At 39.8% G+C, this 16,796-nt stretch overlaps 1 protein-coding gene across 1 annotated transcript; it reads left to right on the top strand.

The window, feature by feature from the left end:
- Window positions 1-673: 673 nt before the first annotated feature.
- On the top strand, window positions 674-13,021 carry LOC146450193 (TNF receptor-associated factor 4-like). The gene is made up of 9 exons (XM_085100654.1): window positions 674-1,109; window positions 4,664-4,718; window positions 7,526-7,630; window positions 8,174-8,335; window positions 8,887-9,063; window positions 10,159-10,605; window positions 10,902-10,979; window positions 11,560-11,637; window positions 12,293-13,021. Exons 1-9 carry the CDS (start codon window positions 958-960, stop codon window positions 12,908-12,910), a joined length of 1,872 nt encoding a protein of 623 aa, XP_084956780.1. The 5' UTR covers window positions 674-957; the 3' UTR covers window positions 12,911-13,021.
- Window positions 13,022-16,796: the final 3,775 nt, after the last annotated feature.

The raw sequence follows: 16,796 nt of genomic DNA, 5'->3' as shown, positions 1-16,796 counted from the left end.
TTGTCTGTTTTGATCGATCTTCTTTTTGCAATTCATGTAACCCAAAACCATATTCAAATCTTTTGCTTTCAACTGCTCTGCGTGAACAAATATTTTTAGACTTTTTAACACGACGTTAAGCGAAAAATTTTGGTTTTCAACCACATTGCTGAGAAATGACTCACAATGGTTTATTAAAACAATGCTCTTATCTTGTTAACAACGAAGCGGATGTGTCGTACTGTTGTAAAATTGGCCCTTTTATATCATGCGTTGACACATCTCTTGAAAAAATTGAACTTTTCCTCTGTCATCCTTAGCAAAAAATTGCTTTCCATGTGAAGAAACATTCCTGTGGTTTTGAAAAAGTAAACAAGGGTATTATTGCAATCCGTGGAACATTTTGCAATAGAGTTCGAGTTGTCAGAAACCAGGTGTTTTTCATCTCCAAAATCTTTATCATAAGAATGAGCACATGTGATAAGAGAGTTTAAGACAATGCCGCTATTATAAATAACTGCTTTTACTCCAAATCCAACCGGTAGCTTATAGCTACAACCAGCTACCTGAAGTTTTAAACAATGGGGGGCATTGGGGGCCTTCAAGTTCTGCCGCGCGGCTGAAGAAAAAAAGGCGTTACAACCTCGGAAATGTAACAAGCGCTCCCTTCCAGAGTATTTATCTTGAAGAGGCGTTAAATCCAAACCGGAAGTATCGAAGGCGCTGGATTTCACCCAAATCCTTGTCATGTAAATACATGTTCCATGACTGTGTCACGTCTGTTGTGACTTCATTGTTCTGAGCATGCCCAATCAAGTTAAGTCATATGCAAAATTTATTCAAAACACAACAACTTCTCAGAGTGACATAAAACTGCCCTCCGTCGATTGAGCAGGTATTTTTTCAACATCAGATAAGCGGTTGCGGTGAAAGGGACCTAAACAGAGAGCGGCTTCTTCGAAATAATTTTCGTGAACGATGCCGGGGTATCGAGCATTTTTCGTCCCGGCCGTGAGCGAAAATTTATTGTGCCGAATTTGTCATCTGCCAGTTCGAAACGCCGTACAAGTTTCCGTTTGTGGGCATCGATTTTGCGATTCTTGTCTCAATGGAGCATTCAGTACCACAAGGTAAGAGACTGCATGTGTCTATTTCCTCTTGATCTTTGCGCGACTCAATGATATAAGAAGGTTAAACTTGCACCCTCTAAATCAAATGATATGATATCCCGCTCGCGACTGTAGTCTGCTGCACTGACGCCAAATCAATTTCTGATACTTTTGAACGCGAATGCCGAAGACACAACATTTGTTTTTTAATTTTGCCGTTTATTTTGTATGCGGTAAACTCGACTATTGCTTTGTCTAAATTGCCTAGAGCTCTGTGCTCGAATATTGGCGTCATTGAAAATTAAAACAAATTTCCTTTGCGCGTTAAACCTGCTTTTGAATTATAAAAATTTGATAGAATGTGCAAATATTTTTACAAGCACTTTCAGTACAACACTCCAGTTTCGCAGCGGGGTCCCGAGTCAAATATGCTTAGCTGGGATAATTTTTTGTTCGAATTTTGCAGCCCTCTTTGTATAAATAAATCAATGATTTCGATAAATCTTTCAATTCACGGCCGAAACCTAAAAGGATAGTATTTGTTTCCAGAACTAATGTGACTTTGGAATGATTGGTAGTCCAAAGTTTACTTCTGAGATTGTGAATACAAAGACCCTATTCACGAACGGAAGATTAACTTGTAAACATTTATTGTGCGTGCTGTCTCGAAACAGAGACCGAAAATTAGTGAACTTGTTTGAAAAATACCGCTCACTTTACGGAATCTATAGATTATATCAATTGCAAGACTTAGCAGTTCATGCTTCGAAGGCCATTGTGATACAAGCCCTTAATTTGATAGTTTAATAATTCTCTCGATCGATTTGCAAAAATACCGGCAGGAGAAATAATGGCGATTGTTGGATTTCATAAACAATTTCGATCCCACTGTTTTGCAAAATGTATTTTATCAGTTTCAAGAACGTACACATGTATTTCCGTTTGGGCAAGTTCATACAACTTTCTCAAATCCGTCTGCGACATTCAATACTGGTGTTACTCTATTTTGGTGGCTGGAAAAGATCACAAGAATTTTTGAAGCGGACATAAACTTTTCAATCTGCTGAACAACAAAATCCGATTTTTTACAGACGATTACTTTTTCCAGATCTTAGCTCACTCGTTGTTGTTATGGCAGTAATTGTCATCGAGAAGAATTTCCTTTCGAGCGCAGAAAGAATTCAGAATTCGAAGTGTTTATCTTTTATAACCACCCAACCTTGGCCTTAAACTACATTCTGGTTCTACATCTCGTAAAAAGAAATTGAAAAGTATAAATTAAAAACTGATTTTAATTTAGTAAAACTTGTTACTCTACCGAGGAAATTTAGTTTTGATAATTTTTCCACGTCTGTGTACGTCTAGTTTTCAGAAGATCTCATGAAGTCATTTCCTGCCGCGGTAAGATTTACCATTACTGACTCATGTCCAAAATATTTTTGTATTTAAACATGCATAAAATCACACGTTTGTAGCTTTCCAGCCAACTCGATGTTTTAAGTGATCGTTCGTTAAAGGATTAAAGCAAGATGGATTTGACCGAAAGAATTAAAAACTTAATAGTGACGAAAGGTGCCATATTTTCATTAGAACGACAGTTTGAGCCAGTTAAAAAGTTGTATCATTCTAGAATGAAGAGTATAACACTTAATGACAGCAATAATAACAAATACATGCAAATTACTCGAGCCCCTCTTTGGAAATTCGGTTGTTTGGAGCAAAAGAATTGTACACAAAGATTTTAATTTTCTCCACTCGGGCGGAAACGCCGAACAATAAAAAAAATTCGGGTCGTGGGACATTTCACAGTTAATCCAACAAATTTTAATTACGGGCATAAAAAGCCTCCATTATTTGGGATGTTTACAGAACGAGATGCTTTCTATTGATGTTTCGTTTCGATGATATTAAAATGCAGTTCGATGTTGTCGGTAAATTATTTTCTGGGAAAGATGTGCGTGACATTTTTTTCCGTGAAATTGACATGACATGATCGATATTGCTGGCTGTGTGACAACATGGCTGTTCCTGGTGTGTGTTGGGATGCTTTGTTTAATTGCGGTTTTGACAGAATGCTGTGCCTAAATAATAGTTGAATCAACACGGCATCCAGCTTTCAGTCTGTGGACGTCATGTTTAGCAACTCGACACAATCTAAGACACACAGACCTTTTAACAAGAGCAAACGAACAAATGGCGCCGTGCAAATACGCCGACGTAAATTGAAACGGTTGTATTGCGTGCCGTCGTTTGTTGGCAGTGTATACGTCGCGTGATAGAAACTCCCGAAAAAAATCCCATTAACCTTGGAAGTTAAAAATTCATGATAACCTCGGGTTCTTTATTGCGTGCGCTATTGTTTACTGCAAAATTAGCTCTTCAGAATAATCGAAAAGCTTTCTGCAGGAAAATTCTCGCATGGTTTACAACAGATATTTGTTTGCGTTAAGGGTGTAGGTTCAAGTGTTCTTTTTGCAAAGTGGTTTAATTTGCATTAAACGAAAAGAACATATCACAATCTCTAGACTGTACATGTGACATCGTTTCCTCTTTGCGGTTTTGATTAACGGAAATATCATGCCGTTGAAGTCCAAAGATGTTTGAAGAAAAAATCATTTGTCAAAAAAATGTACCTAGGTAAACTTTTAGAACTTCATTGTTTTATAATGTTCGGTTTCTTCTTGGAATATTTTTATTCCCTGAAATTAAAACTTTCGAATCGAAGTGCCATCATATTTAAAACATTTCGATCTCTAATACTAGGGTCTCTAAATTCTAATCATGGTGTCCTTATATTGTACCTAGTTTTGGTTATATTTGTAAGAAGTATAATACATAAATGTATTTCGATTCATGGAGGAATATCGTACGCTTGCGTAGTCTTAAAATACTTTCATCACCTTTCCGTTGATCGGCAATTGATAGCCAAATCATAGCGGCGATCATTATGTTGAGGAAACTAGTTAAGTGCTTGGCAAAACTTAAAATAAAGCCCTATTGCATTTGTAGTTCGCGTTATGTTACTTAGTTTTTTTTCAAGTCGTACTGATTGTTAAGTTTTTGCGCGGTCGATGAAAAAGCAAAAAATGACACTTGATTTTTCTTTTGTTAAGTATAAAGCAAAGCTTGGCATTTATCAGCTTTTTTACGGAAGCCGCACATACCAGGAACGTTTTTTGTGGCATAAATCGTCAAAATTAATTTACGAGCGCTTTGTTCGGAACCCATTCTAAGGTATCAGGTTTGAGTAAACCCTCGCGCGGCCGAAAATAAACCAATTAGAGGCTCTCCCAGTTGTCAAAAGCAATCGTATGCATAATTAATAAACCAAGTTACGCCCAAGTCTTTGTTTGTGGAAAAAGAAAACTGATATCTCGGTAGTGTTCCAGTTTCGCGTCGACTGAAATCAGCTGTCACTCTGCCATTGATGTGCCCCTCCGTTGATGTTTACTGAAGCAGGTCGCGGAGTCGACAGATTTTCGCTTCTAATATTGCGAGTGAATCGCTTCCTGAGGTAGAGTAGGAAAGCAAATGCCTCGTCTTTACATATGGATTGTTCCTCCTCCCCTTCCTAGGCAAGTGGCCCGGCTGCGATGTCCCGTGGACAGCTCAACTATTGATATTTCTCAGGTAAGAGTGTCTACTTATACCAACTGCTTTACGGTTTAAACTTGTAGATATTTAATTTACTTACTCCCTGCTAAAACAACTTTTTGCATATGCATATGTTTTTTTCGAATAATAAGACGCCGATTTGCGTTATTAAAATGAGATTGTGGTTGTTCTTTTCCCGTGACATACCACCATTTATAATTTCAGCGTCAGGTGAAAAGCAGCTGCCCGGTCGCACGATGTTCCAGGTTCTTTGATATCAGAAACAATTTGTCTTGCTGATGAATATAAGAAAATGGACGTGAAATTGGCGTTCGAATAATATTTTACAAACACCGCACGTTTGCCGCTGTCTCAGATCTAGTTTTGACCTCTACATTTTAAAAATATCGTTAGGAATTCAAGGGGATTAATGAAGAATTCAAGAAACCGACCGAGTGAAAACGCCAGAATTTTTGCCGAACATTTGGAGAAGTTCAAAGTTACCGCTTCCTCGACTGAATCAACATGAAAACAAGAAAACTAAAATGTAAATTGCGGCTTGGATTTCTGCGTGACATCAAAGGCTAGCGTCTGAGTTGGCGTCTATACAAACAAAGCAGACAAAACAATCTTGCGTGGCAACGTTTTCACTTGTTTTTCGATGCTTACGTTTCTCTACATTTTATTCCATCGTGGAATTTTTTTTTTTTCTGACGACCTCCCCTTTATCTCCGGAGGGATTTACTAAGCGGGTTCGGCTACAAGCCCCTTCTATTATAAAAAGCCCCGGGGGGATTGGAGCAAAATGGAGATGTTTAAGTCGAGAACCCCGCTGTTAAAATCTATAATTCTACTTGAAAGAATTTTGTTTTTCAATAGTCGCGAGTATTTCTGTGAAGATAATAAGATTGCCCATTAGGAAGACCTTTCACGCTCAAATTGGATTTCGAAATGGACATCAAATACAAAACCTTTTCCTTGCCCTCAGGCAGTGAGCCCACCCACTCTGTTCTGGTTTGTTCAAATCCTTTTTATGAAAAAGAAAAAAAAATAATGGTTTTAATAGCGCTCTCTCCTAATACGGTCATTTATCAAACTAGTAACAACGTCCCAATTCTTATCTCTTACGGTGAGAGATAAGAATTTTATTCTTGGCCTGTTTCCGAGATCGTGGAGATCACATGTCGCGCGCGAGAATAGACGATGCGCGCGTGTTATCCAACGATGACCCCTCTCCCTCTTAATTGAAAATGAAGAATTTTCCATTGAGGTTTGAATTTCCGCTCATGACTTCGTGAACGCGTGTATATGTCTGGACACACGAAAAGAAACTCGCCGAACTGAACAGGGATTTTGAAAGCCTCGGCACGTACACGGTTTATCGGCTCGCTGTAGATGAGAGGAAACTTTAATACTGAAACAGACGATTCTGAAAAACTCTTTCCGAGGTGGAAATACTTGAAAATGCTGATTTAGGCGGCAAAAACGAGTGAAAACAAAATATATTTATTGCTCGGTTTTTCCTTCTGTCTACATGTAAAAGAGTAAAAGATCGGGCGTTAACTCTTTTGGAGACGCACTAACCCATCCTCCATAGCAAGCGTTTCCGGGAGAAGAAGCAAAAAAACAAAAACGCTTGCTACGCGAGCAAAACGCGCACCAAAAACAGCGATTTTAAAATCACTGTCCAAAATTAAACGAAACTCAATATTCTTCATGGCAAAGACAAACGAAAACAAAAGCCGGGTTTTCTACGGTCTGGTCTTCCATTTTAACATAAACGATCGAACGCAACGCGGAAAATTATATTTCAGAAAATTATAAAGTAGCAACGTTGGCTGTTTTTATACTCAGAGGACGCATTATCCGTCTGGACGAACTTGGGCAAACACAAGAGACGCATAACCAGACGAACAATAAATGTTTGCCCAAGTTCGTCCAGACGGATAATGCGTCCCCTAGTATAAAAACAGCCAAATTACTGCAATCTTCTGGAAGTGCTTTCTTTGCTTTACACGTGGACATCGAAAACAAATGGAAGTGCTTACCTCTGGGCGGAAAACGTTTTCTTTTTACATGCTTCGTTAGTCTTTTTTCTTTCGTGTAATCTGAGGGCCTTAGGCGGGGCGCATTCTTTTGGAACAAATTCTGATTATTTTCATTCTGGTTCAGGAATAATAATAATAATAATAATAATAATAATAATAATAATAATAATAATAATAATAATAATAATAATGATAATAATAATAATAATAATAATAATAATAATAATAATAATTAATATTTGTATGGCGCAAATTAGCATGTGTATATGATCAAATGCGCCTAACAAATTGTATATGTAAAAAATAAAAAATAAATAACAGAATACACGGAAGATCAGTTCATAAACGAACGCAATTCTGACTCTTCCCATTCAACCGAAAACCTTCTCAAAAGAAGTTCAACGCAATTTCTTGTATTCCGAGCAAACTGTATTCCGTTCTTTCTGGTTGCATTCACCATAATCTTTAAATCCATGTATGCGGTAAATAACTCGAAAGCTATGCTCCTCTAATCACCGCATACTTCCCCCCAAAGCCATTTATTTCCGCCTTTCTTCTTTAATATTTTATTACTTCGTAAATTTAATTAAATATCGACGTGTGAATGAAATGAACTGAACTCAAAGTGAGAAAAATGAACGACGTACTATTCTGTTCATTCCAAAAAGGTATTGGTCCCAAAAGAACATTAATACCTTCTATTCCTCGTATTCTTAATCCAGAATAGCCCCGAAAGAATGCGCCCTTGTGTTTAAACCAGGGATTTTGTAACATCTTGCTTTGATTCTTTGGTAGATCTACGCGGATGACGTGACAAACCAGATGATATTTTCACTGAATGTTTATTGCGATCACTATCAGCTTGGTTGCAAATGGAAAGGCCAGCTGAAAAAACTCGAGGTACGTAGAGTGTTCATTCCGTGTTAAGGAATCTCCCCTGAGCGCCTTGTACAGATATATCTCGGGCTTATGTATTAGTCGTTGGACTCCTCCCATAATTCTGGCATAATCGCATACTTTTACTAAAACTCTAAGAGAGCTTTGGTGAATTACGCACTTCTGCAGAGGGTTCTTAGAGTAATTCAAACTTATATTAATAAGGAGAGGTAAATTAACCTAGGAGAGGGTGGCAAGATGGCTAAATGTAATGCCGTTTTTCTCGCTGTTTCCGAATTTTTTATCCGTTTTTCTGAAGAGGCCTCTGTGAAGGGGAGATTCTCCGAAGGAGATACCTCCGGTAAGTCTTCTCGTTGTCATGGAAACACCTTCACAGAGCTGACAACTACTCAAGAGTGTGCCAAGTTGAAGATCTTCCCAAGGGGTCACCTGTACACATTCATGACTAAACGGCCTGGTTCACACTAGCGACATAACGACATAAGGGCAAAGTCACGCAAGGTTTTTGCTTTTAACAAGGTTACGTTATGTTTTTTCATGTTGTAGGATCACATGGCTGGATGCAAGTACGCCCTTGTGGACTGTATTGCGGGGTGTGGTCAGAAGATTCAACGAAGGAAGATCTCGGATCACGTCAAGAAAGACTGCGTCAAGCGGTGGGTCAAATGTCCCCGATGCAAAAAGGAAACGACTTTCGAGAAACTGCAGGTGAGAGCTGAGACGAAAATAAGCACCCAATGTGAACTTTTCAAGTCGTGTTTCCTGTGTTCACCCTCCCCTCCCCTCACCCCACCCCTCCCTACCCACCCTACCCTACCTTTTACTCAATCCCTAGTTTGACCCACGTTCATTGTAAAACAAACCAAAGTCCGGTTGATTGAAAGCAACTTAAAATTACAGGCAGTATTTTCCCAACATTTGCTTGCGTTCAAAAGGATTGGGGTGAGCTCTCTCTGTTTCCTATATGGGTTACTCGTGAATCACTCGGCTGGCAGCGCGAGAAACTCGTTCAGGACGTAAAGAACTGTTCTTGAACCGTCCGTGTAATAGATTGCTTCATGCAATCGGGCCCAGTGGCATACCATAGTGATTCGATTCAGCCGTTCTTCCTTTCAATCAGAGTTCCCTCGCTCAAAATAAGCTTTGCGTTTGTAAATAGCCTCTCTTTCTCCAAACACGTATGGTACCTTCTCGCCCTACCATCGCTATTAGCCGGTAAAGTTCACTTTATAATTTACGCTTTTTCCAACGCTCTTCAGAACCACAACTGCCCTGCTGCTCGGCGGAACCCGGATGAAGACATAGTCATGTGTAGCAATGGCTGCGGGAACAGAATGAAGAGACACCAGATGCCGCTGCACCTGAGGAACGAGTGCTCACATCGCTGGGTCTACTGCGATTATTGCTCGGTGGAGATTGTCTTCAAAGATAAACAGGTTTGTATAATAAATCATTTCCAAGTTATTTTGAACCTCATTATGAAAGCTTGGCTAAATGCAAAGCTTTTCGTATGAAAATTAGTTTTGTTTGCAAATGAATGAAAACTATTTTTTCTAAAGAAAGTTTTGCACAAAGCCTCGCTTTCATAATGAGGTTCAAAGCAACTCGGAATCGGTGGAGACTCATTTGTAAACCTTAAAAAAATTTATTACCTCTGACCAATCACAACAAGCGAATTTACGCAATGAGCCAATGAAAACACGTAATTAAAATATGCAACTGGTGACAGGCGCGGGAAATGTATAACCACCGGAAAAACATATAACCAGTGCTAAGCGCGGGAAAATGCGCAACCGGTGCCAAGCCCGGGAAAACTGGTGGTACCAAGCGCGGGAAAATGCGTGTGAGTACGCGATTGCTCCTTGAGTGCGCTTCTGCGTGGTCGGAAAGAGACGGGCTCCACCCTTATCTTGTATTTGAACCAGTTACAAAGCTCAGCATACACGATTAAGCACAATCATCTTAAGATGGTGCGAGGCATGATAACTAAACAGCCGAAGAAAGTCTGAGAACGAAAACATGGTTGTTCCTAGAATGAATAATCCATCGTTTTCCAGCTTAATTTGGACAGTCGAAAATGGTCTGAAAACGCTGATGTGCATGTAAGACATTTTATTCGTTTTCAGGAAGACAAAAAAGTAGAAATTCGAATTGAATTTAGTCACAAGCCTTAGTCACTAGGCTACTGAGTTTTAGTGGAATATCCTGAACTGAAATATTAATAGGCCATTTCCGAGTTGCTGTGAACCTCATTATGGAAGCGAGGCTAAGTACAAACCTTTTGATATTAAAATTAGTGATGTTTGCATATGAATGAGAACTAATTTTCATAATAGAAACTTTGCACTTAGCCTCGCATTCGTAATGAGGTTTACAGCAACTCGGAAATGGCCTATTTCCCAAAGACGTTTTAACCTTGCAAATTGAAGTAACGGTACTTTGTTAATCTCCAAAAACGAATTAGCAATGATGTTCAACAGTCATATGTAAAAAATAAACTTTGTAATCTTTATTTTTTCTCTTTCTGATAGGAACACTTGAAGCGTTGCCGACGTTCCCCCTCGCAAAACGAACCACCAGCTTTAAAAAGAGGAGGGAATCATCGACAGAGCATGCCTCACAACTCAGTCCGTTTCGACACACGAAACTTGCGCAGCGGTAACCGTAGCAACAGCACCTCGCAAGAAGTCTTAGCCCCAAGCCCTGCGCCACCCATGCGCTCTGCCTCGTTTCCAGCCTTCCTCAATTACGTTGGCCGTGAGGAATTTGCAAGTGAGGTGGTTTATCGTGGGTCAGAGAGAAGCCGGTCGAATACTACAAGTCAAGTGGACCTTGAAAGCGAGTCGGACATTTTTACGTGCACGTGCGGCCAGAGGATATCACGTGGTGAGATCACGTCACACATGTCTGAGGAATGTCCCAGGAGACTAACCAAATGCCAGTATTGTCGTGCACAAGTCAAGTTTGAGGACATGCAGGTCTGTATTGAGGTTTATTCACTTGCTGGCTAATTAATATCTTTTTAAATCGAAATATAAAGATGGACAACGAGCTTATTCTGCGTAGTTACCACACAGTGCTCTGATCTGAGTAGAGACTGTGTTGGCCGTTTGTTGGGATTACTTTATTTCAACCAGTAGATGGCAGTATACACATGTAGGTATCGTAAGTTATCAGTTTCGCTGTGGAGGCGTCATTTTCTTGAGGAACGTTGCTGCTAGCGTCTATGCTTAAAGCCGTGGAATCAGGAATGTATTTGCTTGTTTCTTTGCAGAGTCATCTTCAAGTGTGTCCTCGCTTTCCTCTTAGCTGTCCAAACAGCTGTGGCGTCTCTCAGATTCCGCGAGAAGAGGTGAGTGGTGTTATTTAGACCTCCTGTATTGTTGGTTTCAGTTAGTGTGACGAAAATTGTTTCAATCGTTTTAGCACGTAGCCCTCACGTTTCTTAAGGTCAGCATACACGAGGGGACAAGCTAAAACAGTAAAATTAAAGTCAAACAAATATGGAAATTAAAAATAAAATACATATAAATTGAAATAGGATTTAGCTCAAAACGAAAACAAAAGTAAAGTAAAACTCATCGTGAAGCGAGGGCTATTGTAGTATATCAGGATGCCTTGCATGATGGCATGAGGTCGAAGGTCCTAAGGGACCCTGGGGACGAGTTTTTATTTTACAGGTTTTGAGAAAATTTCAAATGTTCTAGGTCGGGGCTACCTTACTTGTCTCTTTGCGTGTGCTGGTGCCGAGCTTTATGCGATCTCTGTAAAATATAGTTGGTCCTTCGAGCTGGTTCTTTTCAAGTTCAGACCGTGTTCGCCGTCATTTTATGGAGCTTATGCGTATCCTCTATGGTGTCAGAGGTTAGGTTCGACTCCACTTGTCTTTCTGTGTCATAAATCTACTAATGAACCCTCGCTCTATATTCCAGGTTGAACGTCATCTTTCTCAGGACTGTCGTTCGAATCACATTCAATGTCCTTTTAAACATGTCGGATGCCAGCACCAAGTAAGTGCTTCTCGTGATTTATTTTTCGAGTACTTTGCTGCATAAATCAGAATGGCGGCAAAGAGCTGGTCAAAACTTGAAATAAAAAGTATGCAAGCACCGCAAGAGGTTGAGAAAAGGTGCAACCGGCAAGAGGTGCAAAGCGTGGGAAAATGTGCAAACGGTGCAAACCGCGGCGAGGAAACGCGCCGATTTGGATTATGAATCTGATTGGCTGGCAAAAAAGTCATTCGTATTGTGATAGGCTACACTGAAACAATAACATATAGAAAAAACTGGAACGTCATCGTCCAGATTCCAGCCCTAAAGAACGTGGATTTCGACCAGAAATCTCCTGCGCAACGAATTTACACAACAATTTAGTGATTCTAGTCAACAGCAAGGCGACCAGCGAGGATGACGCGATACAGAATGCGACTAACTTCGATGAACGCAAAATTAATTTTACTTGTCTCCGGTGTGTTTATTCTAAGTATCGAACAGTTTCGAAGGAACCGATGTTCTTGCGAGTTTAGTTTACTTTCCAAGCTTGGTCTTCTATCGATTACTTTGATATGAACTTAAAAGCCAGAAAAATTGCTTCAAAGATTCGTTGTGTTAGCATTCTAACTGCCAACACAAATGCCCGTGTTTGATTGTTTTGTTTTTCTTGCAGTGTCCACAACGCACTCTCGAACAACACCTTGAAGATGGCATGAAAAAACACCTTGAGCTCGTATCGCAACTCGCTATTGATCAGCAAAAAGAGATCGACGAACTTCGCGAGATTGTCAAACATTGCAAACCTTTCTCGGACAGCAAGCTCTACTGGAAAGTGGACGACTTTTGGGCGAAATTCGAAGAAGCGAAACGTAAAACTGGAGTCGAGCTACACAGTCCGCCCTTTTACACAAGTCCTTACGGCTACAAATTCAAAATCGTCATGTTTCCATACGGCAATGGCAGCGGAGAAGGCTCTCACCTTTCTTTGTACGTGCGCCTTCTCCCGGGTGAATACGACGCCCTCCTAAAATGGCCTTTCGAAGGTGAGATCATGTTGTCGCTTTTGGATCAAAACAGGGACTCCACCAGGGGCCAACGGAATATCAGCCAATCATTTAGCCCGGACCCAAACTGGAAAAGCTTCCAGAAGCCCAGTAAAAATGGAGCCACACTCGGGTTTGGCTACCCACAATTTGTTTCTCACCGAGGTCTGGAATCAATAAACTATGTGAAAGACAACTGTCTGTTTATAAAAGCGACTATCGACTGCAAATATTCAGCTGACCTATAACGGTTAGGACGTTAAATTCTTAACAGATAAATTCATATTATGGCTCTAGCTAGCTACACAAGATCAAGAAATGCATGCATGTGAGAATTTCTAGACTGCAAATATTCAGCTGACCTACGTCAACATTCTATATAAAGCCGGTACGAATGCTAGCATTTCTTAAATTGTTTTAAAATTCCGCAATTCAATTGATTTAATGTCAAAAGAATGACGACAAACAAAACATATGGAGAAAATTACTTTTCTGGCTTTTGGTTAAAGAACCAGAGAGTTTGCCGGTCCTTATCATCCAATAAGAAATCGCTAAAACAATTAGGTCTTTCTACGTTGCTTAGCAACTGACACATAGCGGGCGCGGTTACATTTCGCGCGCATTTTTTCCCAATTTCATAAACAGTGTTCACAAACAAGAATGTACATTGAAAATGCTTATATTGAAAACTGTCACAGTTTGCTTAGCCGGATGAAACAGCCGGTTGTTTTTCCGTGGAGAAAATAGTTTGCTAAGAAAAGCTGTATACATTGCACTTTCATCACACTAGAAATTTAAGGTTCGTGTAGAAAGGCATTTTTCCTTAGTGAATTTAAAATCAAAAGCAAGGTTTCTATTTGCAGCTATTTTTGCTGCCGCATAGATGCCACGAAATATCTTACGCGAATATTCGCTTGATAACAACAAAAAAATTGCATTGATTCAATCATGATATATCTCTTTAACTTTTAAACGGAGTCTAACTTTAACATAAGAACATGTATCTTTTCAACGAATTATAGACTTATATTTTATTGGTATTTGACCAGGTGCTTTGATCAGGAATATATCTATATATATTTAATACTTGAATGTAATTTTTATGTATTGCTTAGCTGGCAAACTACGATGTCCAAGTTGTTGGATTTTAAAGAATAAAAGAGTTTATTGAGCTGGAGTTGACAAATAGTCTGGTGGCTTATATTAAACTGTAGTAAAGCTTGAAACAGCCCGTTAGTATAAAGTGGAGGCATTTCTTGACAAAGATAATAATTATCTTTGTTTGACGTTTTTGAGCTGGCTCGTCCTAGTCTTTTCTCGTATTATTGAAATTTGACGCGCGGTGGTTGGTGGGAAGGAAGTAAGCGTGAATAGCGGCTAAACGTTCTACGCGTGCGCAGTTTCGTTCTTAATTCTACAAAGGAAAGTACAGACAAATGTAGAATCCTCAACATTTCAAGTTTTTCGGCGTGATATTAGCTGTCTCGAAGTGCTTTGCTTTTTGCATTGTTTTTATACGGGCGTCACGCTCAGAAACGTTTGTACCCATGCTACAAAACTTTCACGTTGTGGGAAACCGGAAGTGACGCTAACTTTTTGCGTTTGACGTTTCTTTCCTATTACCCATCAACCCACGCGCCCTCTCGTCACGTGAGTTGGCCTAACAGGGACGATTCAGCAGCCAAAGTGTGAACGAACAAAAGTGTGCATGGTTGCATCCTCGTAGACTCGGGGGCAGATGGTCGGAGCGAGGGAAAGTTAAAATCAGCAATAAAAATTATGGCGAAGAAAAAGTTAAGCGAAAAGTGTTTTTCTTGCCAGTTTTGACTTTTCCTTTCCCCGCCTATCTGCCTCTGGGTGCTGGAGGAAGACACGGTTGTAGAAATTTCAACATAAATTGCGCACCTCTTTAGACAAGGCGGAGTACAAGTCTGAAAGTATATGAAACTCGTGTACATCGCCAAGCAACTGGGAGCTCGTTATTTTGGGGCTTGATAGCTCAGTTAGCATAGTCCTGCACCGGTATCACAGAGGTGATGTTCAAGCCTGAATAATTTGAAGTTTCGTTTTTGCAGCTGCTTAAGATTTTTACATAACTACAATGACCACTCACTTATTAAAGTATCAGTCTTTGATAACAGCGTGTTTTATACCCCACTCCTCTCCCCCCCCCCCCCGCTCCACCCTTAGAGGAATGCATAGACACCACAGGGTTCACACCTCTCCACCAGCCCCCCCCCCCCCCTCCTTCTCGAAATCTGTAACAATGACGTTCTTTCTTAACTTGTTGGTGAGAAATTTCACAGGCGAGTTAGCACTTCAAAGCGAGACCTGCTAGGACATAAGCATAAGCTAAAGAAAAAGCATGTGAGAACACCAGCTAGCTACATATGCATAAGAACAGACGCACGCGAGAAAATCATTTCTTGGCAGAGCTCTCGAAACCAGCTCCCCTCACTGTTAAGCAAGATGCCGACGAAACGGTTGGCTGCCTTGTGCTTGTGCTTATGTCATCCTTGTTCTCATTAGTGAAAACTGTGACATAAGCATAAGCGTAAGCACAAGAAGGACAAACATGTTCGTTCTTCTTGTGCTTACGCTTATGTTGCAGGTGTTCTCACTTGCTAAGGCAGCGTTTGTGTTCCTGCTTATGTTTCTGTCCCAGTGAAAAGCTTACATCAGTCTTACCTTTGGGGTGTAAAATGTGAATACCTCCCCCCATCTACTCAGAGTCCGAAACACTGCAATTATTATTATTATTATTATTATTATTATTATTATTATTATTATTATTATTATTATTATTATTATTATTATTATTATTATTATTATTATTATTAATTGTGAGTATAAGATGAAAAGGTGTTCTGGTTTAAAAAAAGGACATCGAGAAAACAAAACCATCTCATTTATAAGACACAATTCAGGAAAACTTTGGGGCCCCACGAAGCTCTTAGAAGGGCTCACAGGATTGGCTGAAAAAAAAAAAAACAATAGCAGAGAAATGAACAAACAACAGGAACAACGTATCCTAGCCCTGCGCATGCTTGATACACTGGTCCAACGAAATTGGAGATTCTAAACATGTCTAAAAAGCTGTGTGCGGAATTTTTTTATGGAAAGGACACCAGGGCCGAGACCAAACGAAAATATGTTCATGAATAAAGATTATTTTTCTCTCACCTCAACGGAATTGCTGTGCTTTGTTTAGTATTCACCATGCACAGTCGTTGATGGCATCTAGACGTTTAAAGTGGTTCAAATGAAAATTGAAGTCAAAGGACGTATAGACATAGGTCCTGTTCTGTTCTTCGGTTAAGCAACTAAAGCAGCCTCTCGCCCATCAAACCAACTGAATAGGTCAAAAATACGAGCCATTTGAGGGCGTGGAAAGTTCTGTTAGGCCAGGAGTACTCTTTCATCGATTTCATCCGCAAACATGCTGCGAGTCCGGGAATTTCACGCTAAAATAATGAAAGGTGAGCGAATAATCAGAAAAATGCCCTTGAAACATCTTTTGCGAAGACCATATGTTTTATGGAAAGTGTTTCGGGTAATTCTGTTAATTTTTCGTCTTAATATTTCCAGGTTCATAAGTCATTGAAAGCGTGAACAGAATTCGAAGTTCAAGAGCGTCGGATTGGACACATTGGACAGGAAGATGCAAATGTTGAAACTGGACAAAGAGCGGATTTGTTACCATATCACGGGTATGTGAGCATTGCAAAAAATAGAATTATTAAAATTACATGTGCTCTGAAACCTCGTTATCTCGAGAAAAAACGCTTGTAAAACAGCCAGCAATTCATTCTCAGATCAGAGCCAACGGGATGAATGGGGGCCTGGGAAACATATTGACAGTGTTTCGCCTGTTGTAATTTGCGGCAGCGGTGTTTCACAACAGCTAATAGCCCTTTCATGATTTTTAAAATCTTCTTCAGAGGATACGAAAAATGGGAATAATAGAACATTTCCGATATATTAAAATTCTAGCTTGGCTTCGAGGTTTGGGGGGATAAAACAACAGAAATTACATTGAGGTTCAAAGATGAATAATTAATTTCTTTTGTTTTATTCCCAAAACCCTCGTAGCCAAGCTAGAATTTTAATACATCGGAAATGGTCTATTCTTTG

Source organism: Pavona decussata, unplaced genomic scaffold, assembly GCF_977016875.1.
Source record: "Pavona decussata unplaced genomic scaffold, jaPavDecu1.1 SCAFFOLD_482, whole genome shotgun sequence".
NCBI lineage: Eukaryota > Metazoa > Cnidaria > Anthozoa > Scleractinia > Agariciidae > Pavona > Pavona decussata.
The sequence above is the reverse complement of the archived record's forward strand: the minus strand, read 5'-3'. Positions and strand labels throughout refer to the sequence as shown.

Coding starts and splice junctions, on each gene's coding strand:
- LOC146450193 (XM_085100654.1), top strand. CDS start 958: ATGCCGGGGTATCGAGCATTTTTCGTCCCGGCCGTGAGCGAAAATTTA. Junction 8,336..8,886: donor CGACTTTCGAGAAACTGCAG/GTGAGAGCTGAG, acceptor AACGCTCTTCAG/AACCACAACTGCCCTGCTGC. Junction 10,980..11,559: donor CTCAGATTCCGCGAGAAGAG/GTGAGTGGTGTT, acceptor TCTATATTCCAG/GTTGAACGTCATCTTTCTCA.